The 26,960-nt window shown below is 53.5% G+C and overlaps 1 protein-coding gene across 1 annotated transcript; it reads right to left on the reverse strand.

Moving 5' to 3' along the window:
• Positions 1–26,960, reverse strand: EPPK1 (epiplakin 1). The gene is given in 7 exon segments (XM_058174714.1): positions 1–7,454; positions 7,456–7,537; positions 7,540–8,665; positions 8,922–9,106; positions 9,189–16,714; positions 20,849–21,039; positions 26,868–26,960. Coding segments are annotated over 5 exon segments (15,999 nt in total). The 5' UTR covers positions 16,666–16,714; positions 20,849–21,039; positions 26,868–26,960; the 3' UTR covers positions 1–325.

Consider the following 26,960-nt stretch of genomic DNA (forward strand, 5'->3'; position numbering starts at 1 on the left):
CAATTTTAACACATTTTCTTTTTTTTATTGCCAGTAGAAACAGACCAGTCCACTAACCATCATTTGGCTCGTTCTCTGTGCTTTCACAGGTATCTGAGTTCTAGAAACCAAAGTCAGAGTGGGGTTCCCAGGATCTAACGGTGTGTGTGTGCATGCACAATGAAAGGGCTGGAGAGCATTTCCTGGCAACCCTGGGTAGATGCAGCAGCAGAGAAGGGAGAGGCCAAAGGGATGGCAGCCAGAGAGGCTGTGCTCGGCGGGGTGGCTGGAGGCACCTGGGTTGATGGAAGAGAAAAGAATCAGCTCCAGTGAGATGCCCCCGTTGTTACACGTCACCCCCTTGGTCCTGCTTCTCTTTCTGGTGCACAGCCCTTTTCTTGATCTTTTGCTTCTCCCGCTGGTTTTCCGCCTCTTCCAGCAGGCCAGTGATGGTGCTTATCATGTCCTCGATGAGTAAAGTCCCCGCCCTGTACAGTTCAAGGAGCTCCTGCCTTTTATCCTGAGGGACGTATTTAGAGAAGAGGAGATCCAGAACACACATGCGCTGCCCCTTATATTCTCCCACCGTCACGGTGACCAGAGTGCTCCTCAAAGTCTTCTTCAACTGCAGCTGCCGAGCCTGGGACGCACCGTCATCTGCTGCCATGGAATCAGGGCTGCCGCTTGCTGACCAGCCTCCAATTGGCCTCTCTTCCCCTCCCTCACCTGGGTGGATGATGTCGGTCACCGCTGACTCCATCTGATCGAGGATGAGATCACTCAACTGATAGGGCTGCAGCAGCTCCTCCCTTTTCACCTCAGAAATGCACTGAGCATGAAGCAGATCCTGCAATGAAGCTTCTTTTTGATGGAACTCAGCAACTGGGAAATTTAACAATCGAGACTTTGAAGCACTCTGTGAGTGGAATGGGTTTTCTGCCAAAGACCCCTCAGAGGCTTTTGGAAAGGAATTGCATCCATGTGAAGACTCACAGAAGACAGACGCCCAATCACTTGAGGTCCCCATTTGTGTAACCGGAGGAGACATAACCCGGGCAGCTCCTGGTACACTATCTGTCATTCCTCGAGATTCGAGGAGACTCATATCCTCACTGATCTTAGAGACACACCTGAAAAAGAAAGGATCCCAAACAGACGTTTTCTGGTCCCGGATATTACGGACAATATCATTGATACTCTCCAACTCCAATGTGTACTGAAAAAGGTCGTACTGTGAAGGATGTTGATTTCCTGATTTCATTTCCTCTGTCTTATTGACGATGGCGGAGACCACGGTCGCCATCTGGTCAATGGTGAGGATGCCCGATTGGTAGAGTTGTAGAAGCTCCTTTCTTTTCTCCTCAGGGATGTACTTGGAATGAAGCACCTCCCACACCGACACTTTACGCCCATGAAAAGTCGCAGCGGTGACCTCCACCATCCGGGACTTCAGAGCCTCCTCTTTCCCCAGGTCGGCAGCATCCTCTTCCCCTTTGGTCTCTTCGGCCTCGGCACTTGAGCTGGATGTGTGGAAGTCTGTGGGAAGATGACGTTCGCTGCTTGTGGCTCCGGGAAGGCGGTCGGTGAGAATCTTTGTGAGCTCCTTAAGAGGGAGGCTGCCCCTCCTGTATCTGCTCAGAAGCTCTTCCCGTTCGTGCTCTGCGAAACGCTCGGAGAACAGGATGTCCCAAGCGGAGAACTGTTGGTCAGTGGAAGGTGTTGGGAGGAGCTGAGAGCGCAGGGCGCTTTCCGAGTTTGCCGGGTCTAAGGAGGAATCCCTCAGAGCCTGGTGATCTGCCGCCGCCTCTTGATCTGGACACCTCACCTTCACATCGAGCTTCCTGCCAGTGGCTTCCTTTTTGGCAACCAGGGTGTGGAGGATGCTGCTGAGCCGCTCCGTTGAAAGCAACCCACTTTTGTACAAGTCCAGTAACTCTGTCCTCTTCTCCTCAGAGACGTTGTTTGAGAAGAGAAGGTTCCACAAAGTGACCCTCTGCTTTTGGCCGTTGCCTGCAGGCATATCCACAGTCGTGGACTCAAGGGTCTCCATCCAGGGCTCTCCAAGCCTTGATTGATCCGCGGCAGCATCTGCTGTCATGGCTGGTTGGTTGCAAGCTTCTTTGTGACCGATGAGCCCGGCATTCTTTTCCTCTGCCTCGGTGACGATGGCGATGAGGACTTGGGTGAGGCACTCAAGTGTCATGGTGCCTGCTTTGTGCTCCCTCAGCAAGTCCTGTCTCTTGGATGGAAGGATGTATCTGGAGAAGAGGAGGTCCCACACAGAAACCTCTTGGTCCTGGAACAGCCCCACGCCGATCTTGGTCTTGGCTGCCTGCAAAGCCTTCCTGGTGTTCTCGTTGACGTAAGAGGAGAAGCGGCCCTTGTCCATGACGTGGAGCAGCAGCAAACCAGTCTCTGGATCAGGCAGGCACCGCTGTAGAAGCTGCAGGTAAGTGAGGTTTTCATGTGTGTTTGGGTCAAAGAAGCCCTTGGTGTCGTCTGTGGGATCAGAGAGGATCCGGTTCATTTCTTCATCGAAGTAGCCCCGCTTGTAAGCTACTTCCACGGGGAGGCGGTGACTGTGCACAGGATCGATGATGCCCCCCGTGGCAATCTGGGCTTCCAGCAGGCGGATCCCATGCTCTTTGACTATGAGACCTTTCTTCATGGCCTGGAAGAGGGAGAGCTTGTCCCCCGTATAGGGGTCCTTATAGCCAGTCACAGCCCTCTCTGCAGAGAGAAGCTTCTCCCGCAGCTCGGCCCCCACCAGTTCAACGGAGACAGCATCATCGACGGAGAATTTCTTATTCCCCAGGGGGTCGGTGACGAAGCCCGTGGCGGCCTGTGCCTCCAGCAACACCAAGGCCGTGCCTGGCCTCAGAATGCCTTTCCACATGGCCTGGTAGATGGTCATCTTCTCTGACTTGGAAGGGTCTGTCCTGGATGGCACCAGCACTCCAGCGATGCAGCTGTTGCCTTCCAGGTACCTCTTCACTGAATCTATTTCTGTGACCTCTTCCACCGTCTTGGTGCCTTGCGCGAGCTCGGAGAGTGTGGCTTGGTTGATGATGCGGGAGTCGAACAGTTCTGAGGCCGACACCTGCTTCCTGAGCCCCGAAAACTTCAGCTGGTTTCCCTTCTCTTCCATCTCTTCAATCAGGGTGGTGAGAATTTGGACCAGCTCGCCTGGGGCCACAGACCTCTCTTGGTACTTCTGCAGCAGCTCCTGGCGCTTGGCCGCAGTCACGTACTTGGAGAAGAGGAGCTCCCACGCGGATCGCCTGGAGCCTTGAAACTCACCCACAGGCACATCTATGGTCACCTGTCGCAAGGTGCGTTCCAGTTCATTGTGCTGGGAGGGAAGAGTGGCTTCCTCTCCTGGGGAAGAAGCCCTGTCCTTGGCGTGAAGGGAGGTCAGGGTGGTGATCATTTGCTGAATGGTCAAAGATCCCAATCGGTATTTTATCAGCAGCTCCTCTCTTTGGCTTTCTGGAATGCTTTGGGAGAAGAGGAGTTCCCAGATGGAGATCCTCTGTCCTTGGAACTCGCCAACTTGCAGGGTCATGGTCTGGCTACGCAAGGGACCCTCCCAGGAGCCAGAAGACAAGGGAGTGTCGGACGGTTCTCTCTTTTTCAGTTCCTCTGTCTTATTGACGATGGCAGAGACCACGGTCGCCATCTGGTCAATGGTGAGGATGCCCGAGTGGTAGAGTTGTAGAAGCTCCTTTCTTTTCTCCTCAGGGATGTACTTGGAATGAAGCACCTCCCACACCGACACTTTACGCCCATGAAAAGTCGCAGCGGTGACCTCCACCATCCGGGACTTCAGAGCCTCCTCTTTCCCCAAGTCGGCAGCATCCTCTTCCCCTTTGGTCTCTTCGGCCTCGGCACTTGAGCTGGATGTGTGGAAGTCTGTGGGAAGATGACGTTCGCTGCTTGTGGCTCTGGGAAGGCGGTCGGTGAGAATCTTTGTGAGCTCCTTAAGAGGGAGGCTGCCCCTCCTGTATCTGCTCAGAAGCTCTTCCCGTTCGTGCTCTGCGAAACGCTCGGAGAACAGGATGTCCCAAGCGGAGAACTGTTGGTCAGTGGAAGGTGTTGGGAGGAGCTGAGAGCGCAGGGCGCTTTCCGAGTTTGCCGGGTCTAAGGAGGAATCCCTCAGAGCCTGGTGATCTGCCGCCGCCTCTTGATCTGGACACCTCACCTTCACATCGAGCTTCCTGCCAGTGGCTTCCTTTTTGGCAACCAGGGTGTGGAGGATGCTGCTGAGCCGCTCCGTTGAAAGCAACCCACTTTTGTACAAGTCCAGTAACTCTGTCCTCTTCTCCTCAGAGACGTTGTTTGAGAAGAGAAGGTTCCACAAAGTGACCCTCTGCTCTTGGCCGTTGCCTGCAGGCATATCCAGAGTCGTGGACTCAAGGGTCTCCATCCAGGGCTCTCCAAGCCTTGATTGATCCGCGGCAGCATCTGCTGTCATGGCTGGTTGGTTGCAAGCTTCTTTGTGACCGATGAGCCCGGCATTCTTTTCCTCTGCCTCGGTGACGATGGCGATGAGGACTTGGGTGAGGCACTCAAGTGTCATGGTGCCTGCTTTGTGTTCCCTCAGCAAGTCCTGTCTCTTGGATGGAAGGATGTATCTGGAGAAGAGGAGGTCCCACACAGAAACCTCTTGGTCCTGGAACAGCCCCACGCCGATCTTGGTCTTGGCTGCCTGCAAAGCCTTCCTGGTGTTCTCGTTGACGAAGAGGAGAAGCGCCCTTGTCCATGACGTGAGCAGCAGCAAACCAGTCTCTGGATCAGGCAGGCACCGCTGTAGAAGCTGCAGGTAAGTGAGGTTTTCATGTGTGTTTGGGTCAAAGAAGCCCTTGGTGTCGTCTGTGGGATCAGAGAGGATCCGGTTCATTTCTTCATCGAAGTAGCCCCGCTTGTAAGCTACTTCCACGGGGAGGCGGTGACTGTGCACAGGATCGATGATGCCCCCCGTGGCAATCTGGGCTTCCAGCAGGCGGATCCCATGCTCTTTGACTATGAGACCTTTCTTCATGGCCTGGAAGAGGGAGAGCTTGTTCCCCGTATAGGGGTCCTTATAGCCAGTCACAGCCCTCTCTGCAGAGAGAAGCTTCTCCCGCAGCTCGGCCCCCACCAGTTCAACGGAGACAGCATCATCGACGGAGAATTTCTTATTCCCCAGGGGGTCGGTGACGAAGCCCGTGGCGGCCTGTGCCTCCAGCAACACCAAGGCCGTGCCTGGCCTCAGAATGCCTTTCCACATGGCCTGGTAGATGGTCATCTTCTCTGACTTGGAAGGGTCTGTCCTGGATGGCACCAGCACTCCAGCGATGCAGCTGTTGCCTTCCAGGTACCTCTTCACTGAATCTATTTCTGTGACCTCTTCCACCGTCTTGGTGCCTTGCGCGAGCTCGGAGAGCGTGGCTTGGTTGATGATGCGGGAGTCGAACAGTTCTGAGGCCGACACCTGCTTCCTGAGCCCCGAAAACTTCAGCTGGTTTCCCTTCTCTTCCATCTCTTTAATCAGGGTGGTGAGAATTTGGACCAGCTCGCTTGGGGCCACAGACCTCTCTTGGTACTTCTGCAGCAGCTCCTGGCGCTTGGCCGCAGTCACGTACTTGGAGAAGAGGAGCTCCCACGCGGATCGCCTGGAGCCTTGAAACTCACCCACAGGCACATCTATGGTCACCTGTCGCAAGGTGCGTTCCAGTTCATTGTGCTGGGAGGGAAGAGTGGCTTCCTCTCCTGGGGAAGAAGCCCTGTCCTTGGCGTGAAGGGAGGTCAGGGTGGTGATCATTTGCTGAATGGTCAAAGATCCCAATCGGTATTTTATCAGCAGCTCCTCTCTTTGGCTTTCTGGAATGCTTTGGGAGAAGAGGAGTTCCCAGATGGAGATCCTCTGTCCTTGGAACTCGCCAACTTGCAGGGTCATGGTCTGGCTACGCAAGGGACCCTCCCAGGAGCCAGAAGACAAGGGAGTGTCGGACGGTTCTCTCTTTTTCAGTTCCTCTGTCTTATTGACGATGGCAGAGACCACGGTCGCCATCTGGTCAATGGTGAGGATGCCCGAGTGGTAGAGTTGTAGAAGCTCCTTTCTTTTCTCCTCAGGGATGTACTTGGAATGAAGCACCTCCCACACCGACACTTTACGCCCATGAAAAGTCGCAGCGGTGACCTCCACCATCCGGGACTTCAGAGCCTCCTCTTTCCCCAAGTCGGCAGCATCCTCTTCCCCTTTGGTCTCTTCGGCCTCGGCACTTGAGCTGGATGTGTGGAAGTCTGTGGGAAGATGACGTTCGCTGCTTGTGGCTCCGGGAAGGCGGTCGGTGAGAATCTTTGTGAGCTCCTTAAGAGGGAGGCTGCCCCTCCTGTATCTGCTCAGAAGCTCTTCCCGTTCGTGCTCTGCGAAACGCTCGGAGAACAGGATGTCCCAAGCGGAGAACTGTTGGTCAGTGGAAGGTGTTGGGAGGAGCTGAGAGCGCAGGGCGCTTTCCGAGTTTGCCGGGTCTAAGGAGGAATCCCTCAGAGCCTGGTGATCTGCCGCCGCCTCTTGATCTGGACACCTCACCTTCACATCGAGCTTCCTGCCAGTGGCTTCCTTTTTGGCAACCAGGGTGTGGAGGATGCTGCTGAGCCGCTCCGTTGAAAGCAACCCACTTTTGTACAAGTCCAGTAACTCTGTCCTCTTCTCCTCAGAGACGTTGTTTGAGAAGAGAAGGTTCCACAAAGTGACCCTCTGCTCTTGGCCGTTGCCTGCAGGCATATCCAGAGTCGTGGACTCAAGGGTCTCCATCCAGGGCTCTCCAAGCCTTGATTGATCCGCGGCAGCATCTGCTGTCATGGCTGGTTGGTTGCAAGCTTCTTTGTGACCGATAAGCCCGGCATTCTTTTCCTCTGCCTCGGTGACGATGGCGATGAGGACTTGGGTGAGGCACTCAAGTGTCATGGTGCCTGCTTTGTGTTCCCTCAGCAAGTCCTGTCTCTTGGATGGAAGGATGTATCTGGAGAAGAGGAGGTCCCACACAGAAACCTCTTGGTCCTGGAACAGCCCCACGCCGATCTTGGTCTTGGCTGCCTGCAAAGCCTTCCTGGTGTTCTCGTTGACGTAAGAGGAGAAGCGGCCCTTGTCCATGACGTGGAGCAGCAGCAAACCAGTCTCTGGATCAGGCAGGCACCGCTGTAGAAGCTGCAGGTAAGTGAGGTTTTCATGTGTGTTTGGGTCAAAGAAGCCCTTGGTGTCGTCTGTGGGATCAGAGAGGATCCGGTTCATTTCTTCATCGAAGTAGCCCCGCTTGTAAGCTACTTCCACGGGGAGGCGGTGACTGTGCACAGGATCGATGATGCCCCCCGTGGCAATCTGGGCTTCCAGCAGGCGGATCCCATGCTCTTTGACTATGAGACCTTTCTTCATGGCCTGGAAGAGGGAGAGCTTGTTCCCCGTATAGGGGTCCTTATAGCCAGTCACAGCCCTCTGCAGAGAGAAGCTTCTCCCGCAGCTCGGCCCCCACCAGTTCAACGGAGACAGCATCATCGACGGAGAATTTCTTATTCCCAGGGGTCGGTGAAAGCCCGTGGCGGCCTGTGCCTCCAGCAACACCAAGGCCGTGCCTGGCCTCAGAATGCCTTTCCACATGGCCTGGTAGATGGTCATCTTCTCTGACTTGGAAGGGTCTGTCCTGGATGGCACCAGCACTCCAGCGATGCAGCTGTTGCCTTCCAGGTACCTCTTCACTGAATCTATTTCTGTGACCTCTTCCACCGTCTTGGTGCCTTGCGCGAGCTCGGAGAGCGTGGCTTGGTTGATGATGCGGGAGTCGAACAGTTCTGAGGCCGACACCTGCTTCCTGAGCCCCGAAAACTTCAGCTGGTTTCCCTTCTCTTCCATCTCTTCAATCAGGGTGGTGAGAATTTGGACCAGCTCGCTTGGGGCCACAGACCTCTCTTGGTACTTCTGCAGCAGCTCCTGGCGCTTGGCCGCAGTCACGTACTTGGAGAAGAGGAGCTCCCACGCGGATCGCCTGGAGCCTTGAAACTCACCCACAGGCACATCTATGGTCACCTGTCGCAAGGTGCGTTCCAGTTCATTGTGCTGGGAGGGAAGAGTGGCTTCCTCTCCTGGGGAAGAAGCCCTGTCCTTGGCGTGAAGGGAGGTCAGGGTGGTGATCATTTCCTGAATGGTCAAAGATCCCAATCGGTATTTTATCAGCAGCTCCTCTCTTTGGCTTTCTGGAATGCTTTGGGAGAAGAGGAGTTCCCAGATGGAGATCCTCTGTCCTTGGAACTCGCCAACTTGCAGGGTCATGGTCTGGCTACGCAAGGGACCCTCCCAGGAGCCAGAAGACAAGGGAGTGTCGGACGGTTCTCTCTTTTTCAGTTCCTCTGTCTTATTGACGATGGCAGAGACCACGGTCGCCATCTGGTCAATGGTGAGGATGCCCGAGTGGTAGAGTTGTAGAAGCTCCTTTCTTTTCTCCTCAGGGATGTACTTGGAATGAAGCACCTCCCACACCGACACTTTACGCCCATGAAAAGTCGCAGCGGTGACCTCCACCATCCGGGACTTCAGAGCCTCCTCTTTCCCCAAGTCGGCAGCATCCTCTTCCCCTTTGGTCTCTTCGGCCTCGCACTTGAGCTGGATGTGTGGAAGTCTGTGGGAAGATGACGTTCGCTGCTTGTGGCTCTGGGAAGGCGGTCGGTGAGAATCTTTGTGAGCTCCTTAAGAGGGGGGCTGCCCCTCCTGTATCTGCTCAGAAGCTCTTCCCGTTCGTGCTCTGCAAACGCCTGGAGAACAGGATGTCCCAAGCGGAGAACTGTTGGTCAGTGGAAGGTGTTGGGAGGAGCTGAGAGCGCAGGGCGCTTTCCGAGTTTGCCGGGTCTAAGGAGGAATCCCTCAGAGCCTGGTGATCTGCCGCCGCCTCTTGATCTGGACACCTCACCTTCACATCGAGCTTCCTGCCAGTGGCTTCCTTTTTGGCAACCAGGGTGTGGAGGATGCTGCTGAGCCGCTCCGTTGAAAGCAACCCACTTTTGTACAAGTCCAGTAACTCTGTCCTCTTCTCCTCAGAGACGTTGTTTGAGAAGAGAAGGTTCCACAAAGTGACCCTCTGCTCTTGGCCGTTGCCTGCAGGCATATCCAGAGTCGTGGACTCAAGGGTCTCCATCCAGGGCTCTCCAAGCCTTGATTGATCCGCGGCAGCATCTGCTGTCATGGCTGGTTGGTTGCAAGCTTCTTTGTGACCGATAAGCCCGGCATTCTTTCCTCTGCCTCGTGACGATGGCGATGAGGACTTGGGTGAGGCACTCAAGTGTCATGGTGCCTGCTTTGTGTCTCATCAGCAAGTCCTGTCTCTTGGATGGAAGGATGTATCTGGAGAAGAGGAGGTCCCACACAGAAACCTCTTGGTCCTGGAACAGCCCCACGCCGATCTTGGTCTTGGCTGCCTGCAAAGCCTTCCTGGTGTTCTCGTTGACGTAAGAGGAGAAGCGGCCCTTGTCCATGACGTGGAGCAGCAGCAAACCAGTCTCTGGATCAGGCAGGCACCGCTGTAGAAGCTGCAGGTAAGTGAGGTTTTCATGTGTGTTTGGGTCAAAGAAGCCCTTGGTGTCGTCTGTGGGATCAGAGAGGATCCGGTTCATTTCTTCATCGAAGTAGCCCCGCTTGTAAGCTACTTCCACGGGGAGGCGGTGACTGTGCACAGGATCAATGATGCCCCCCGTGGCAATCTGGGCTTCCAGCAGGCGGATCCCGTGCTCTTTTAAGATTAATTCGTGTTTCATTGCTTGAAAGAGGGAAATAGTTTTTCCTGTTTTGGGATTCGTGTAACCTGTTACGGATCTCTCTGCACATAGTAGCTTTTTCTGTATTTCTTCCCCTACCACACCAGCTTCAACTGCCTGACTTACAGAGAGTCTCTCATTGCTCAGTGGGTTAATGATGAAGCCCGTAGCGGCCTGTGCCTCCAGCAACACCAGGGCCGTGCCAGGCCTAAGAATGCCTTTCCACATGGCCTGGTAGATGGTCATCTTCTCTGACTTGGAAGGGTCTGTCCTGGATGGCACCAGCACGCCAGCAATGCAACTATTGCCTTCCAGGTATCTCTTCACTGAATCCATCTTGGCTACATCCTGCGCTTTCTCTTTTCCTGCTTTCAAATTGTTCAAAGTTTGTTCATTAATGATGTCCGCCTTTTGTAGTTCAGAAGCTGTGACTTGCCGCCGTAGTCCTTGGAACCATATGTCTTTTCTGTGGTTTTCTCTTTCCTCTATTATCTGTAGTATTTGCTTTGTGATACTCTGCAGAACTGCAAAGGCCCCCTCTTTATATTTTTTAATCAACTCTTTCTGCTTTTCTCTTGTAATGTAGTCTGAAGAAAGAAGTTCCCAAAGGGAAATTGCATGTCCTCTGTATATCCCAAGGCCTACTTTTATTTTGCAAGATGAGAGGACGTGCTTAGTTTTTTCATCCAGAAAAATACACTCCCTCTTCTCTAATAACGGCAGCAGGTATGCCCCTGTCTTTTCATCTTTGGTGCACCTGAGCAGGAGCTGAGCGTAGGTAATCCTTTCCTGGGTGTTGGGATCTACAAATCCTTTGGGAACAAGCTCCTCATCAGAAAGCAGGAGGCAAGTTTCTTCATCCAAGTAGCCCCGTCTGCAAGCCACCTCCACAGGGAGGCGGTGACTGTGTATGGGGTCAATGATGCCACCCGTGGCCATCTGCACTTCCATCAGCCGGAGGGCATAGGCTTTCTCTACCAGGTTTCTTTTCATGGCTTGGAAAAGGGAGACTTTGTCTCCTGTGGAGGGGTCAGTGTATCCAGTAATGGCTTCCTCGGCAAGGAGGAGTGCCTTGTGAAACTCTTCCCCAACCAGTCCAAGAGAGATGGCCTGGTCAACTGAGAAGGGCTTCTTCTCCAGAAGGTCAGTGAGGAGCCCTGTGGCAGCCTGTGCCTCTAGTAATAGCAGAGTATGTTCTGGGGAGAGAAAGCCTCTCTTCATGGCCTCATAGGCAAGCAGCTTTAGCCCCTGTCCGGCTACCAAAACACCTGCAATGCAGCCTGTCCCCTCCAGGTAGCACTTTACAGTGTCCCTCTGGCCAAACTGTTGCAGAGAAAGGGTCTTCTGGTGCAGTCTGTCCAAAGTCGCCTTGTCAATGATTTCTGCATTGAAGAGTTCTGCAGCAGACACCTCTTGCCCCCTCAGCCCCTTCAGCTTGAGCTTCTGAGTTGCCCATTCTGTTTCCTCCACAATGGCGGTGATGGTTTTGCAGAGCTGTGGCAAACTGAGCTTCTCACCCTTATACTGCCTGACCAGATCTTTCCTCTCCTGTTCGTGGATATATGGGGAGCAGAGGAGGCTCCACAGAGAGACTGCTTGGCCTTTATACCGACCTACCTGTATCTGCATAGTCTGTGTTCTCAGAAAATCTTTTGTTGCATCATCAATGTAGAAGTACGTTTCCCCTCTTCGGACAATCTGCAGCATGTACAGCCCAGTTTCTGAATCTTGGATGCAGCGTTCCAGAAGTTGAAGATAAGTGAGATTCTCGTGAGTATTGGGGTCAAAAAAGCCTTTGGTATCATCTGTGGAGTCCAGAAGGATGCGGTTCAGGTCTTCATCAAAGTAGCCTCGCTTATATGCAACCTCCACAGGGATGCGGTGGCTGTGCACAGGGTCGATGATGCCCCCCGTAGCAATCTGTGCCTCCAGCAGGCGGATGCCATGGCTCCTCACAATCAGCTCCTGATTCATGGCCTCGAAGAGAGAGATCTGCCCTTTGGTGTAAGGATCTGTGTATCCAGTGACGGCTTTTTCTGCACTCAGCAGCTTCTCATAAATTTCTTTTCCAATCAACCCTGCTGCCATTGCTTCGTCCACAGAGAGCTTCTTGTTTTTCACTGGGTCAATGAGGTACCCTGTGGCTGCCTGGGCCTCCAGCAAGACCAGTGCTGCCCCTGGTCTCAGCAAACCTCGCCTCATGGCTTGATAGAGGTTCATTTTTTCATGATCTGGTTCTATGAGGACCCCTGCAATGAAGTTGCACCCCTCCAGGAAGCGCTTGACGGAATTCATCTCGCTGACTTCCTGGACAGTTCTTTTCCCCTGCCTGAGTTCGTCCAGGGTTGTCATGTCTATGAGCTGGGATTGGAAGAGGTCGCTGGCTGACACCTTCTTCCTTAGGCCTTCAAAAGTGAACCTCTTGCCTTGCTGCTCCGTCTCTTCAATTATATTCTTGATGGACGATGCCATTTCTTGAAGGAGCTCCTCATGTGCATCTTTGTATCTCAGCACCAGCTCCCTCCGCTTGGTGTCTGGGATATACTCCAAGTGGAGCAAGTCCCAGAGAGAAACCTCCTGTCCTTTAAACCTCCCAGTGCTGATCGAGACAGAGAAAGACTTCAGCACTTCCATGGCTTGCTGGTCTCCATAAAAAGCTGCCTCTTCTGACAGTGGAAGAAGCCACAGCCCAGACTCAGGATCCTGGATGCACCTGTCCTTCAGCTGCTGATAGGTCAGGCTCTCCTGGGTATTCGGGTCAAAGAAAACCTGGATCTCCTTGCTGTCCTGAGAAAGAGCCCTCTGCATTTCTTCATCAATCAAGCCATGCTTGAAGGCCACTCCGAGGGGCAGGTGGTGGCAATGAACAGGGTCGATGATTCCTCCAGTGGCCAGCTGAGCCTCAAGAATGGGGATGCCCACCTTGGCAGGGAGGAGCTCCTTCCTAACAGCCTGGCATACTGAGATTGGTTTCCCCGAGTAGGGGTCAGGAAAGCCGGTCACCGCCCTCTCGGCTTGCAGCAGCTCTTCCATCAGCTCTTCTCCCACAATGCCACTTTTGATGGCATCCTCAACGGCAAACCGCCGATTAGACACTGGGTCCACGATGGAGCCAGTGGCTGCCTGGGTGCTGAGCAGTTGTGCCGCCATCCCTGGCAGGAGGAGCCTTTCCCGCATAGCTTGGTAAATGCCCATTTTTTCTTTGGAGGACTGAATGAAAACTCCAGCAATGCTCCCTGTGCCCTGCAAGTACGGCTTGACGCTTTCCATCTCAGACACTTCTTTGGGAGATCTCTTGCCCTGGGCCAGCTCAGCAAACGTCTTTTCTGAAATGATGCCCACATCCAGGAGCCAGACAGCTGGCACTGCACCTCTCAGGCCTTGGAAAGTGACTTGCATCTTAGCTTTCATTTCTATGTCATTAATAAGCTGCTGGACAAGGCTGACCAGCTGGTGAAGGGAAACTGATCCGGAGCTGTACTTCTCCAAAAAGTCTGACTTCTGCTCCTCAGTGAAGTAACCGGAACTCAGGAGGTCCCAGAGAGAGACCCTCTTGTCCTCAACGAAGGTCTCCTTAAAGCGCTGCTGTGTCTGCTCTTCAGTGGAGCGAGCAGACACTCTTTGTGCTAGAGGCAAGAGGCGAATGCCCGAATGTGCCTCCTTCTGACACTGGTTCATCAACTGGCCGTAACTGACCCTCTCTTTCCTGTCCAGCGTGCTGTAAGCCTTGGAGTCACTGCTCGGGTTGGAAAGGGTCTTCTCAAACTCCTCATCCAGGTAACCATTTTTCTGGGCAAATTCTATGGGGACATAGTGGCCGCTGTGTGGATCAATGACCCCTCCAGTAGCCAACTGGGCATCCATCAGCTGCATGGCTTTCCTGTCTGCCAAAAGGCCTTTCTTCATTGCTTGGAAGACAGAGATGAACTTGCCGGTGAAGGGGTCCCTGTAGCCCGTGACAGCTTCTTCAGCCTGCTGCAGCACCTCATAAAGCTCAGGGCCAACCAGGCCTTTCTTCACTGCATCATCCAGAGAAAGTCTTTGGCTGCTCACAGGATCCACAAGGAATCCAGTAGCTGCTTGGGCCTCCAGCAAGGGCAGGGCAACTCTGGGCTCCACCATGTTCCTTCTCATAGCTTCATAGAGGCTCAGTCTCTCATTGGAAGGCTGCAGCAGAATTCCCCCTATGCTTCCCATGCCATAGAGGTACCTTTGGACTGAATCCAGGTGCAGCACGTCCTCCGGGCTCACCCTTCCATCTAGGATCTCCTCCAAGAGAACCCGGTCAATGATTCCTCTCTCCAGCAGGTGGTAAGCGCTGACTTTCCCTCTGATTGCTGGGAACCGGATGCAAGCCCATTTCTTCATTTCCTCTTCCAAAGACAGGCAGATCTGCTCCAGGGTGACCTTCTGGAGGCTGTAGTGGTTGAAGATTTCCTTTCTCTTTCCCTCACTGAAATACTCCGAGTTCAGCAGATCCCACAAGGAGACTCTTTGTCCTTGGAAGCGCCCGTGTTTGACAAAGAGCCAGGAGCTCCTGAAAGCCTGCTTGGAGGCATCATCCAGGGGTTGGTGCTTCTTGCTGTTGAGTGGCAGGAGGCAGAGGCCTGTGGTGGGCTCCACAATGCACTTCTCCTTTAACTGCAGGTAAGTTAGGTTCTCATGTGTGTTTGGATCAAAGAAGCCTTTGGTGTCATCACTGGGATCTGACAGGATTAGACTCATTTTCTTCTCAAAATAGCCCCGTTTGTAGGCCACTTCCACAGGGAGGCGGTGGCTGTTGACAGGATCGATGATGCCACCGGTGGCAATCTGTGCCTCCAGAAGGCGAATGGCATGTTCTGTGACAATGAGGTCTTTTTTCATTGCCTGGAAAAGGGAGATCTTGCTCCCAGTATAAGGATCCTTATAGCCAGTCACTGCTTTCTCAGCCGCCAGCAATTTGCTATACACATCTGGACCGATGATGTTGCCACGCAAGGCCTCGTCCACAGAATATCTCTCATTGGCCACAGGGTCAATGATGTGTCCTGTGGCTGCCTGAGCCTCCAGAAGGATAAGCGCCGTTCCTGGGCGGAGGAAGCCCTTCCTCTTGGCTTCGTAGATGCTCAGTCTCTCCTGGGAGTCAGGCAGGAGCAGCCCACCAATGCTGCCAGTCCCTTCCAAGTACTTCTTCACCGTGGCCATGTTAATCACCTCTTTGACCAGGGTCTCTCCCTGCGTTAACTTCTCAAATAAGTCTTTGTTGATGATTTCAGACTTCAGGAGCTGGGCAGGTGTCACCTTTTCCCTCAGGCCTTCAAAGGTGACTCGGGAATTGGCAACCATTTGCTCCACTATGAGACAGATTTTGTCAGCCAGCTGCTGAGCAGAAAGGGAACCGGAGGAGAATTGCTGGGTAAGAGTTCTCCTCTGCTCTCCTGTCACATATTCCGAGAAGAGAAGCTTCCAGAAGGATACAGGCCTTCCCTTAAATCTACCGGAGGCCACAGACACCGTGGTATTTTTCAGGGCCAGCTTTGTATTGTGGTCAATGAAGGTCTGATTCCTCTCATGATCTCCAGAAAGAGGCAAGAGGCAGAGCCCAGTATCTGGATCAGAGACACCCCGCAAGAGCAGCTCCCCATAGGACAACTTCTCCTTTGAGTTGGGCTCAAAGAATCCACGCGCCTCATCTGTAGGTTTGCAGAGCAGCTTGTACGTCTCTTCATCTAAGTGGCCCCTCTGCAGGGCCATCTTTGTAGGAAGCCGATGATGGGTGTGTGGGTCAATGATGCCGCCAGTGGCGAGCTGGGCATCTAGCAGGAAAAGGCCTGGGTTCCTGGGCACCAGGTGTTTCTGCATGGCTTGAAACAAAGAGATGGTCTCCCCTGTGTAGGGGTCTTTGTATCCTGTGACTGCTCTCTCAGCTGAAGCCAATTTCCCAAAGAGCTCCGGCCCAACAACGCCTGCCTGGACAGCCTCAGCCACAGTTAATTTTGCATTTTTTATAGGGTCGATTAAATAGCCCGAGGCCACCTGAGCCTGCATCAGAATTTCAGCTGTGCCAGGAGGGAGGAGGTGCTCTACTAATGCCTGGTAAAGACTCTTGCGTTCATTTGTTGGCAGGATGGCTACTCCTGCGATGCTGGAGATCTCCGATGTGAATTGTTGCACCGAGTCCATCTCTGTCACTTCCTGCACAGTCATCTCCCCTTTCTGGAGGGCTTTAAATGTGGCGGAGTCAATGACTCCAGAATCCAGCAGCTCCTGGCTACACACAGTCCCTCTCAATCCAGGGAAAGAGATCTTGAGAGGTAACAAGAGCAGGCGTCTGGTTGGGTCTGCAACACATCTTCTCATCAGTTCTGTGTAGGTGACCATCTGGCCAGTATTAGGATCCCTGAAGCCCTTGGCCTCCTCGTTCCCTAGATCAGAGATGGAGCTGTTCAAGTCCTCGTCCAAGTAGCCCCGTGCATAGGCCTCTTGCAGAGGGATGCGATGGCCAGAAGCAGGCTCAATGACCCCCCCGGTGGCAATCTGGGCTTCCAGGAGATGCAGACCCAGCTTTCTTGCAATCAGCTCTTTTTGGATGGCTTGGTAGAGGGAGATCTTCTCCTCTGTGTAGGGGTCATGGAAACCCATCACTGCCCGCTCTGCGCACAGCAGCTTCTCCTTCATTTCTAGCCCCGCCAATCCCACCGCCAGGGCCTCCGCCACAGAGAGGAGCCGCTCACTCTCTGGGTCAACAATGCCACCTGTGGCTGCCTGGGCTTCCAGCAGGGCCAGGGCAACATCTGGTTGTATCAGGTGGTCCTGAAGAGCTTGTGCCAGGCTCATGGTCTTGCCAGAAGCCTCCACAAAGACTCCTGAGATGCTTCGGATGTTGGTGGTCGTTGAGCCAGTTGGCTGTGGGGCTTCCATTGCTGCTGCTGCTGCTGCTGCTGCGCCTCCTGCAATGGTCAATGAGGTCCTGCAGAAAGAAGAAGGGGAAGGAAAACAAGGTTTTGGAGCTGTGGGAGCAGGTGGAAACATAGAAGGGAATGCATGCTAATTGGGGCAGCCTTGGTTTTCAGGGTGCTTTATCTAAACTGACACATTTCTTCTTATTAAGACAATCTTTCTTGAGAATATGAACAGTAGAAAGCCAGGAAATTAACTTGAGGTTTGCCGATTAGGAATATTCTTTTCTTCTTTCTTTTTTTTCTTTATTCAAATTTATATACCGCCCTATCTCCCGAAGGACTCAGGGCGGTTCACAGGCAAATAAAACAGCATGTATATACAAATTAAGAAAACCATTAAGAAAACATATTCAAAAAGCCTGATTATTAAAATAATATAGATATTAAAACCAATTAAAACCCCATAAAATTTAAAAATTTAAAATTAGAAAATTTAAAAAACTAGTCCAGTCCCGCGCAGATAAATAGGTGTGTTTTAAGCTCGCGACGGAAGGTTCGGAGGTCTGGAAGCTGGCGGAGTCCTGGGGGGAGTTCGTTCCAGAGGGTGGGAGCCCCCACAGAGAAGGCTCTTCCCCTGGGCGTCGCCAGACGGCACTGTCTAGCTGACGGCACCCTGAGGAGTCCTTCTCTGTGAGAGCGCACGGGCCGGTGAGAGGTATCCGGTCGCAGTAGACGGTCCCGTAAGTAGCCCGGCCCTATGCCATGGAGCGCTTTAAAGGTGGTTACCAGAACCTTGAAGCGCACCCGGAAGGCCACAGGTAGCCAGTGCAGTCTGCGCAGGATAGGTGTCATACGGAGCCACGAGGGCTCCTCTATAACCCGCGCAGCCGCATTCTGAACTAACTGCAGTCTCCGGATGCCCTTCAAGGGAGCCCCATGTAGAGAGCATTGCAATAATCCAGGCGAGACGTCACGAGGGCGTGAGTGACCGTGCACAGGGCATCCCGGTCTAGAAAGGCGCAACTGGCGCACCAGGCGAACCTGGTAAAAGCTCTCCTGGAGACGGCCGCCAAATGATCTTCAAAAGACAGCCGCTCATCCAGGAGGACGCCCAAGTTGCGCACCTCTCCATCGGGCCAGTGACTCGCCCCGACAGTCAGCCGTGGACTCAGCTGACTGTACCGGGATGCCGCATCCACAGCCACTCTGTCTTGGAGGGATTGAGCTTGAGCCTGTTTCTCCCCATCCAGACCAGACGGCCTCCAAACACCGGGACAGCACTTGATAGCTTCGCTGGGGTGGCCCGTGTGAAAAGTACAGCTGGGTGTCATCAGCGACAGCTGGTACCTCACACAAGCCACTGATGATCTCACCCAGCGGTTTACATAGATGTTGAACAGAAGGCGAGAGGATCGACCCCGCGGCACCCCACAAGTGAGGCGCCCGGAGCCGACCTCTGCCCCTGTCAACACTGCTCATGCATCGATCGAGAGATAGGAGGAGAACCACCGATAAACGGTGCCTCCCACTCCCAATCCCTCCAACCGGTGCAGCAGGATACCATGGTCGATGGTATCAAAAGCCGCTGAGAGGTCTAATAGGACCAGGGCAGAGGAACAACCTCATCCCTGGCCCTCCAGAGATCATCCACCAACGCGACCAAAGCCGCCTCAGTGCTGTAACCGGGTCGGAAACCGGACTGGAACGGGTCTAGATAGACAGTTTCCTCCAGGTGCAAGGGAAACTGATATGCCACCATATTTCTACAACCTTCGCCAAGCGGGTTGGAGACCGGACGATAATTACCTAAAACAGCCGGGTCCAGGGAAGGCTTCTTGAGGAGGGTCTCACCACCGCCTCTTTCAAGGCGGCTGGGAAGACTCCTCCACCAAGGAAGCGCCAGAATAGCCTGAGCCAGCCTCGTGTCACCTCCTGAGTGGCCAGTACCAACCAGGAGGCACGGGTCCAGTAAACACGTGGTAGCATTCAGCCTACCCAACAACCTGTCCATGTCCTCGGAGCCACAGGGTCAAACTCATCCCACAAAATGTCACCAAGACCACCCTCAGACGCCCCATCTGAGTCACCGCAATTCTGGTCCAGACCGTCCCGAAGCTGAGCGATTTTATCGTATAGATAACCGTTAAACTCCTCAGCACGCCCCTGCAACGGGTCATCCCGCTCCCCTGATGAAGGAGGGAACGAGTCACCCAAACAGGGCGGCTGGGCGGTTATCTGCCGATGCAATGAGGGAGGAGGCGTAGCTACGCCTCGCTTCCTCAATGCCACTAGGTAAGCCCTATTATAGGACTTCACTAGTGTCCGATCAGCCTCGAACGGCTAGACCTCCAGGAACTCTCTAGGCGTCTTCTCCGCGCTTCATCCTCTCAGCTCCTCGGAGAACCAAGGAGCCGGTTGGGACCCGCGCCGGGTCAGAGGCCGCAAAGGCACGACACGGTCTAGGGTTTCACCGCTGCCTGTTCCCAGGCCGCAACAAGTTCCTCAGCCGTGCCGTGAGCCAGACTCTCAGGAAGTGGCCCAAGCTCCGTCCGGAACCTCTCCGGTCCATCAGGCGCCTGGGACGGAACCAACGATCGGCTCCGTCTCCCTGCGGTGTTGAATGGCGGTCAGAAAGTCCAGGCGAAGGAGAGTGATCTGACCATGACAAAGGTTCAATGACTATTTCCTTCAAGTCCAGATCTCTCAACCACTGACCAGAGACAAAAATCAAATCCAAAGTGCCTCCCCCAATGTGAGTAGGGCCATCAACTACTTGGGTCAGGTCCAAGGCCGTCATGGAAGCCATGAACTCCCGAGCTGCTGTCGATGACGAGCCGGACGATGGCAAGTTAAAGTCCCCCATGACTAAAAGTCTGGGGATCTCAACTGCCACCCCAGCAAGCACCTCCAGGAGCTCGGGCAGGGCAGCTGTCACGTAGCAAGGAGCCAGGTACGCGACCAGCAAGCCCATCTGACACCTATGACCTCATCTCACAAAGAGGGATTCGCACCCGGCAATCTGAGGTACAGTGGTCTCCCTCGCCCAGACTCTCTAATCACAACCGCCACCCCCACCCCTACCCTGAGCCCTCGGCTGATGGAATGCGCGGAAACCGGTGGGCACATCTCGACAAGGCACGCCCCTTCTGCACCCAACCAGGTCTCCGTAACGCCCATAAGGTCCGCGGCACCCCCCTGGATAAGATCATGAATTAGGGGGGCCTTATTGGCCACGGACCGTGCGTTGCACAGCATCAGCCGAAGGCCCAGGCTCTGAGAGTCTTGACCATCTATTACCTATCCATATGTATGGCTATGATTTTCTCCTCCTTTCCTAAAATGTATAAATGTGAGGACAATGCTTCTGCTTGCATTATTCTCTCTCATTATTTTCTGGAAGGAATTCCTTCAGTGTACAGTTAATAAATATATACTGTGGTGAGCCTTGATTGTTAGTTTTTTGGGTCCTGCATTTGATTCCACAGAAACTGGTTTCAGAGGTGGGATTCACAGTCTTTGAGCTGTGACCAGGGACAACATAGGGGCCTCATAGGATGAGTGTTGACAGATTGATCCCATGTGCCTGCCCACTGCCACAGAAGGGCACTGCTTAGGAGTGTGTGTAAGGCCATAGCCTGTTTTGGCTAAGGGGGCTTGTTCAATGCAAGTGGCCCCTTTCCAGGCTAATTCTCAGCTGCCCTGCTGTGAGCTCAACTGAGCAAGAAGGTGTCCAGAAAGCAAGGGACAATTTGGCTCGGGAGGGGTGAGTTTGAGCTTTCCGTACTGAAGAACGGAGGCTCTGTTCACACTTCCTTTTTCCTGTTGTCTCAATGAAGTTGCCTAAACTGACCCTAGGCAGGAAGGGAAGAGGGTAACGGTGCTCAGGCAGACTTTGATTGGTGAATGTATGTTTTCCAAATGAATAAATAAATCTGCTTTGGGTCTGAGGCCCTGCAAAAAAAGGGGGTGTGTGAAATTGAAAAGGATCACAAAAGCTGTTCCGCCCAGGAGAGAAGAGAATAAGCCCAAGATGTTAATCCAAGGGCCACAATAATTGGTGTTCGGTTCCAAGCTCCAGGTAGAGGCACCCGGAATTGAGCAGAACTGTGGGAGATAGAGACCTGCCCCAGAGTGGTGCTTTCCCCCACCCCACTCTCGCCCGCAGGCTTTTCCCATCCTCCCTGGAACAGATCCCTCCCTACCTTGGTGCCGCTGCAGGAGAGGGGAACCACGAGGCAAAGGGCCAGTTGCTCCTCTGACCAGGCTAAAACATGTTCAGGAGAACTCCAGGGAGTGTCAGAGGCCTGCTGTTGATCAGCTCACTATGCTTCTTGCTCCGTTTCACACAATCGTAAGGCTGGAAGGGACCTTTGAGGTCTTCTAGTCCAACACCCTGCCCAAGGCAATAGTAGAAAGGAAGGATTCGGTCATTCTGCAATCTCAGCCTATTTCTCTGAGCTTTTAAGAGTTTTCCAACTTCCTGTCTTCTGGGGGTTTAGTTCTCCCACTCAATTTGTGATATGTAGCTGCAGCTTTCACCAGATTTTTAAAAGTTGATTCAAGAATGGACAGACTTTCATTCTAGCATTTATTTTGACCACAGGAGGCTCCACACAACCAGGTTTGTCCTGTTGGGACTCCTCAAACATGGAGCTTTTATTCTGTGGGGTTCCACAGGTTGTTATGATTCACCCACTTTAGAAAATGCCAGTCTGGGTGCTCAGAGATGTTCCTGGAAGGGATGGTACCTCCTTCCCTTTTGCTCTCGGAGCAGTGGGATCTGCACTGGGAAGCCATTCTGAGAGCTGGCCCTACCCGTTTTTCAGTTCCTCCAGCAGAGGAAAGCAGCCTGTTGCCCCACAGCTGCCAACGGCTCCAACCTTGCCTCCCCTTCCCAGCTTCCTGAGACTCTTACCTAATGGAGGAAGGGCATCAGCATCAGCAAGGGCTTCTTGCCAAGTTTCATCCTATCTTGTTGGGGTCAACCTGACTGGCTGTTGCCCACCCACAAAGCAGTCCTCCAGGGAAAGGGCAGCCCCACTAGAAATTGAGGAGGAGCAAGGGCAGCCCAGGTGGGGATAGGGCTGTGCGTTCAGATGGGGACAGTTTACTTTATTTTACTTTATTGTCATTGCACTTCGTACAGCAAAATTAAATGCCATCTTCAGTGTACATCATACATACACACATCCTTCACATTTTATACAATTGAATTGAAAATCCTTGATACTGCATTAGTATTGCACTTTACAGTAGAATTCAATATAGTTACTGCTCTGGGATAGAAGCTGTTTTTCAGCCTATTTGTTCTTATTGTCCTGTACCGTCTGCCAGATGATAATAGTTAAAAAAAGGGTGCCCAGGATGAGATGGATCTTTAAGAATGTTTTGAACTTTCTTAAGGCAGAGGGAGCTATAAAGGGGAAGAGGAAGAAGGAGATGGTGGTAGCTGCATCCAAGAGTTTCCCAGCCTGATTGGGGGCTGAAGGCCAGTCATCCCACTCTATCCAACACGGAGGCGGCTCTGGGCAGATCCAGGTGTCGATCCCCCCAATGATGGGCACAGCCTCGTTGGGGGCAGGCAGCCCCGAGGTATAGGATCGGAGGTGGTCGGGCGGCGAGGCATCCTTGTTGCCCATCAGGAGGCCGAACAAGGTCGAGTGGGGAGCAACCCTTCCAGTGCCATAGGTGACGCGGCAGAGTTTGCTCCGGTCGCGGCACTTCAGGTCCCGCCAGTGCTTTTTGAGGTCCTCCACCTGGCAAGGGTAAGCGGCCACCGGGTTCACTTTATGCCGGATGAGCTCCCAGACTTTGCGCTTCCAAGCTTTGACCTCAGCGGGCTTGCGGAGATCACGGCCAGGGAGGCCCAGGTGGAGGATCTCAAAAAGCGCTGGCAGGACCTGAAGCGGCAGCCTCCCTGGCCATGATCTCCCCAAGCCCGCTGAGGTCAAAGCCTGGTCGTGCCCCCGCAAGCAGGGTTCGTGGGCTGCAGTGGACCGGGCATGCTCCTTCTACAGCCTGAAGCTGCGCAATCTGTTGGGAGAAGCACCGGCTCCGGGAAGAGAGAGGGCAGGCCCGCTCCGCCCGCCACTCTACTTGGTTGCCTGTCCCTGCTCCAGATGCTCCACTTCCCCGCACCACCTTCCCACCCTCGCTCAGTGCATCCGAGGGAGAGCCGCGAAGGGCTTTTCAGGACCGGGCCGGGTTTCCCGGCTCACACTGCTCCACCCTGCCGACCGGCCCCTGTTCCGCACATGAGCCAGTGGAGCCCGGTCCTATCCTGAAGAGCCCATCACAGCTCCCCTTGTGTTTTCCTGACCAATTCACCCTCTGGAGGGAAGAAGTATTGGGCGAAGGGGGCGATGGGCTGGGCACTCCCTTCTCTGTCCCATTTCGAAAAATGCCCTTTGCTAGAGAAGCCCCAGCCCACTTTGGTTCCAAGGAGCAAAGCACTTGACAAGCAGCTCAGTTTGCCGAGCAGGCAGCCCTACTTCTCCTGCTGGGGAGTGCTGCAATGGGAGGTGGGGTTAGGGTAAGCCCTAACCTTTGCATGGCAGAGCAAGAGTTCCACAGAGACCACAGAGGGCTCTGGTTGGACTTGGAGCAAAGCACCAAATAAATCACTTAAGCCCACCCCCCATGCCTGCCACTCCCCTTACTTGCTGCCCTCTTGGCTTTTCTCAGCCTGGGGCAGGAGGCAGCACCTGCACTTCTGGCCACTGCCCAGCCGATTTAGCAGGAGACAAGAGAGAGATGCTGGAAGCTCCCAAAGAGGGCAGAGTTGGGCTTGAGCCAGAGAGAGGGAGAGAGCTGGCAAGCTGGGAGGCTGAGGTGGAGGGCACCTCCAGGCATGGACTGCCCCCCCCAGGCAAAAACCTGCTCTGTGCTCCCTGATTCCATAGGTCAGATGGCAGAAGGGCCGCCTTTTAACAGGTAATTACTCTGTAATTATGTGATTTTTGCCTAATTCAAATGCAATTAGAGTAAAGATTGATCTTTAGAAGGAATGTCAAGGTTTCTGGGCAAAGGAAGCCAAGTTGACTTCTGTGGAGCAGGAGGCAGCCCTCCCCCAAAAGTTACAATAAGGCTTATAGTGAGGGGGGGGGCAGAAGGTAGCAGAGAGAGAGAGAGAGAGAGAGAGAGAGAGAGAGAGAGAGAGATGCAGAAGGCAAAGTCTGGCCTTCCTGGGACCCTAGACACGTGAGGTGGTCCTGATTCTGTTTGAGTTTGAAGCTGCAGTTGGGAGGGGGGAGAGAAAGAAGTAAAAAGGAGGTGAAAGGAGGCCGCGCAGGCAGCAGGCACCAACCCTCCGATGGGCAGGGCCCCCTCTGTAGGTAAGGGTCAGGGCCTGCAGCGTCTTTCTGCCTTTCCTTCTTTCTGAGCAGCCATGCCCCTCCTCATGCGAAGCCCAGTCCATGAGGGAGCCTCTGCTGCTCTCAGGAAGGTATTTTACGGCTCAGGTTGTACAAATGCTGTACTGGTGAAGGATGTGGGTTGTTAGTGGGTCATCCTAGCGTTTGTTATTCCTGTTGTGGCTTTCTTCCGAGTTTAGCTTTTACTGTGAAATGGCCAATATATCTGGCAGACTCCACCACGAGTATTCAGGTGATTTAATCAGTGAATCTATGGTCTATAACTTTTATGAAAATGAAAATGCTACTTTATCATTTTTAATTATTTATCATTACCTGGCAATGGTGCTGGTGGCACCTGGTTAAAGTCTAAAGACCAGGCTGCTTCACAACACAATCGTGTTGCATCTGTGGATGGAGCATCCGGAGGGTGTATTGAGTACAACCCAGGGTGGGGTGGTGGTGTTTCTGAATCCTGGAGGTGGACTGAGCAGGTGGGAGGCCCATCTCGGAACCAGCCGGACAGATGGGAAATCTTGGACTTGATTCAGCCTCAACTTTGCAAGTACACAAGGAGGCAACTCTTTGAACAAGACTGCGAGTCCACCAGGCCTCTTGTGGGTCTGTCCAACAAGCCAGATAAAGTCGTGGCCAATGCTGAGGGGCCGGATGGCCAGAGGAAAGGAAAGCCCCCACCCACCCCCAGGCTGGAAGATTCTGGCACAGGTCATAAAAGAGATGGGCCCAGCAGCATCTTGAAAGCAAGGCAGGAAACACAGGTAATCCTAGACTTATGACCACAATTGAGGCCAAAATTTCTGTTGCTCAGTGAGACAGTTGTTGAGTGAATTTTGGCCTTTTTACAACCTTTCTTGCCAGAGTTAAGTTAATGAAAGGTCATTAAGTGAATCTGTCTTCCCCCTTGACTTTGCTTGTAAGAAAGTAGCCAAATGTGATCACAAGACCCCGGGACACTGCAACCATCATACATATGAATCGGTTGCCAAGTGTCTAAATTTTGATCACGGGACCACAGGGATGCTGCAATGGTTGTAAGTGTGGAAAACGATCATTCGTCACTTTTTTCAGTGCCATTGTAACCTTGAACAGTCACTAAATGAACTGTTTTAAGTCGATGACTACCTATACCAGCAGGCAGCATGGTTTTTTTTCAGCCACTTTTGCCAGTCTAACCCTTTCTCCTTTCTTGACTGACTGACTGACTTCCATAATGGATCATTGGAAGGCCATACAGGCACAAGGCGTGTCTTGAGTCAGAAAAGAAAAATTACACTCTGAAATACACACCGGCTGGCCTGGACGGATCTCAGTGGATATTCAAACCACCTCGGCTCATTCAAAAATCCGACTCCAATAGCGTTCAGCAATGCTTCCTCATCAAATCGGAGAGGGACGCCAAATGGGGAGACTCAAGTTTCAGGGCCACGTCCTCTGGTTTTCGGTACTTTATTAATAGATGGGGAAACCGGTAAAGGAGAACGCTTCTCAAATTTGTAGATTACAGAACAAGATTGGATGGCTAATACTCTAGAAGAGGGAAATAAAATTCAAAATCACCTGGATAGGATTAGATCTGGACGGAGAGAATTGGGCTGAAAGTAGCAAAATCAAATTTATTACAGACAAGTGTCATGTTTTTCCACTCTAGGGAACAAAACTCAAAGGAACCCCCATTTGGGGGGGTGAGATACCTGTTTAGATTAAGAAGAAAACAATCCCCGGACAGTAGCTGAGAGCAAACTGAAGGCAAGGCAGCAGCCTGATGTGGCTGCAAACAATTTTAGTCTACAGAAGCAAAATTTACAAGAAGTGACTGTCCTACTGATGTGTTTTGTTAGACAGCACCTCGCACCTTGGGGTGCTGAGGATCCTAGGTACGATCCTCAAGAAAGACTCGGGGAAACTGGGAAAAGTCCTAGGAAGGCAACACTGATGGTGAGGAAGAAGATGCTGGGCCCCAAGGAGGAGGAGGAGGAGGAAGAGGAAGCAGAGGAGGAGGAGGAGGAGGAGGAGGAGGAGGAAAGGAACTGAGCTTGTTTGGCTTTGAATAGAGACGGCAACTACCCAAAAGTGTGTCACATCAAAAGATCACAGGATCCATCCTGTCGTTCCAAATGGGGGGGCATGGAATAATGAGAATAAGACCTTCGAAAGGAGTTTTGGCTGGAGGCCCAATCCACCAATGCCCCCTCCAGCCCCACCCCCATATGTTTCTGTGGATTCCTGCCCTGGGCTAGTGCCATTGGAAGGCATTAAGGGCAGGCCTCTCTATCAGCCAGCACCAGCTAGCAGGACTCCTCCAGGACTGGGGTCCCGTCATCTGCCGCTGGAAATGCAGGGTCTGGGGTGCTGCTCAGCAAGTGCCCTTTTGCCCTCTGCATGGCAGGCTGCACCAAATCAGCGACCCTTTCCGTCAGGGGTCCCTGATGGGCTGCACACACTCCCCTCGCATCAGCCTGCCAAGAAACCGACCCCTTCCTATCCAGAGGCGAGGCTCAGGGGGAGCGGCCCACCGGGGAAGCTTTCCCGCCGACGAGGGTGGACGGTGGCGGAGACCGGCCGCAGAGTTGGGAGCAGGTAGACCGGAGGCCTGGATTCAGTTTGTCCCGGGCAGGAAGAAGTACGTCAGATTGGCGGGAAGGCACCGGCGCAGCGGACCGGCCTTCGGGGCTGCTTGAAGCCCGGGCCCCGCACTGCCAGCGCTCCGAGCGGGTGCTCCGAAGGCTGTTTCTAGCCAGGTGAGTTTGGGTGCCCCCGGCACGAGCCAGGTCGAGGGAAGCACGGCCGCCTCTGCCAAGGGCGCCAAAGCCCAGCGCTCCTCTCCCCCTCCCCTCTGCTCCCGGCTTACCTGAAGACCTTCAGCCAGGCAGGTGTGCCGCCGCCGCCGCCGCTCCAGCAAAGTGTCCCGAGAGAAGCTGAGCTTCTCCTCCCTCTCCTGTCC

The sequence above is a fragment of the Ahaetulla prasina genome, chromosome 3 (genome assembly GCF_028640845.1).
Source record: "Ahaetulla prasina isolate Xishuangbanna chromosome 3, ASM2864084v1, whole genome shotgun sequence".
NCBI classification, from domain to species: Eukaryota; Metazoa; Chordata; class Lepidosauria; order Squamata; family Colubridae; genus Ahaetulla; species Ahaetulla prasina.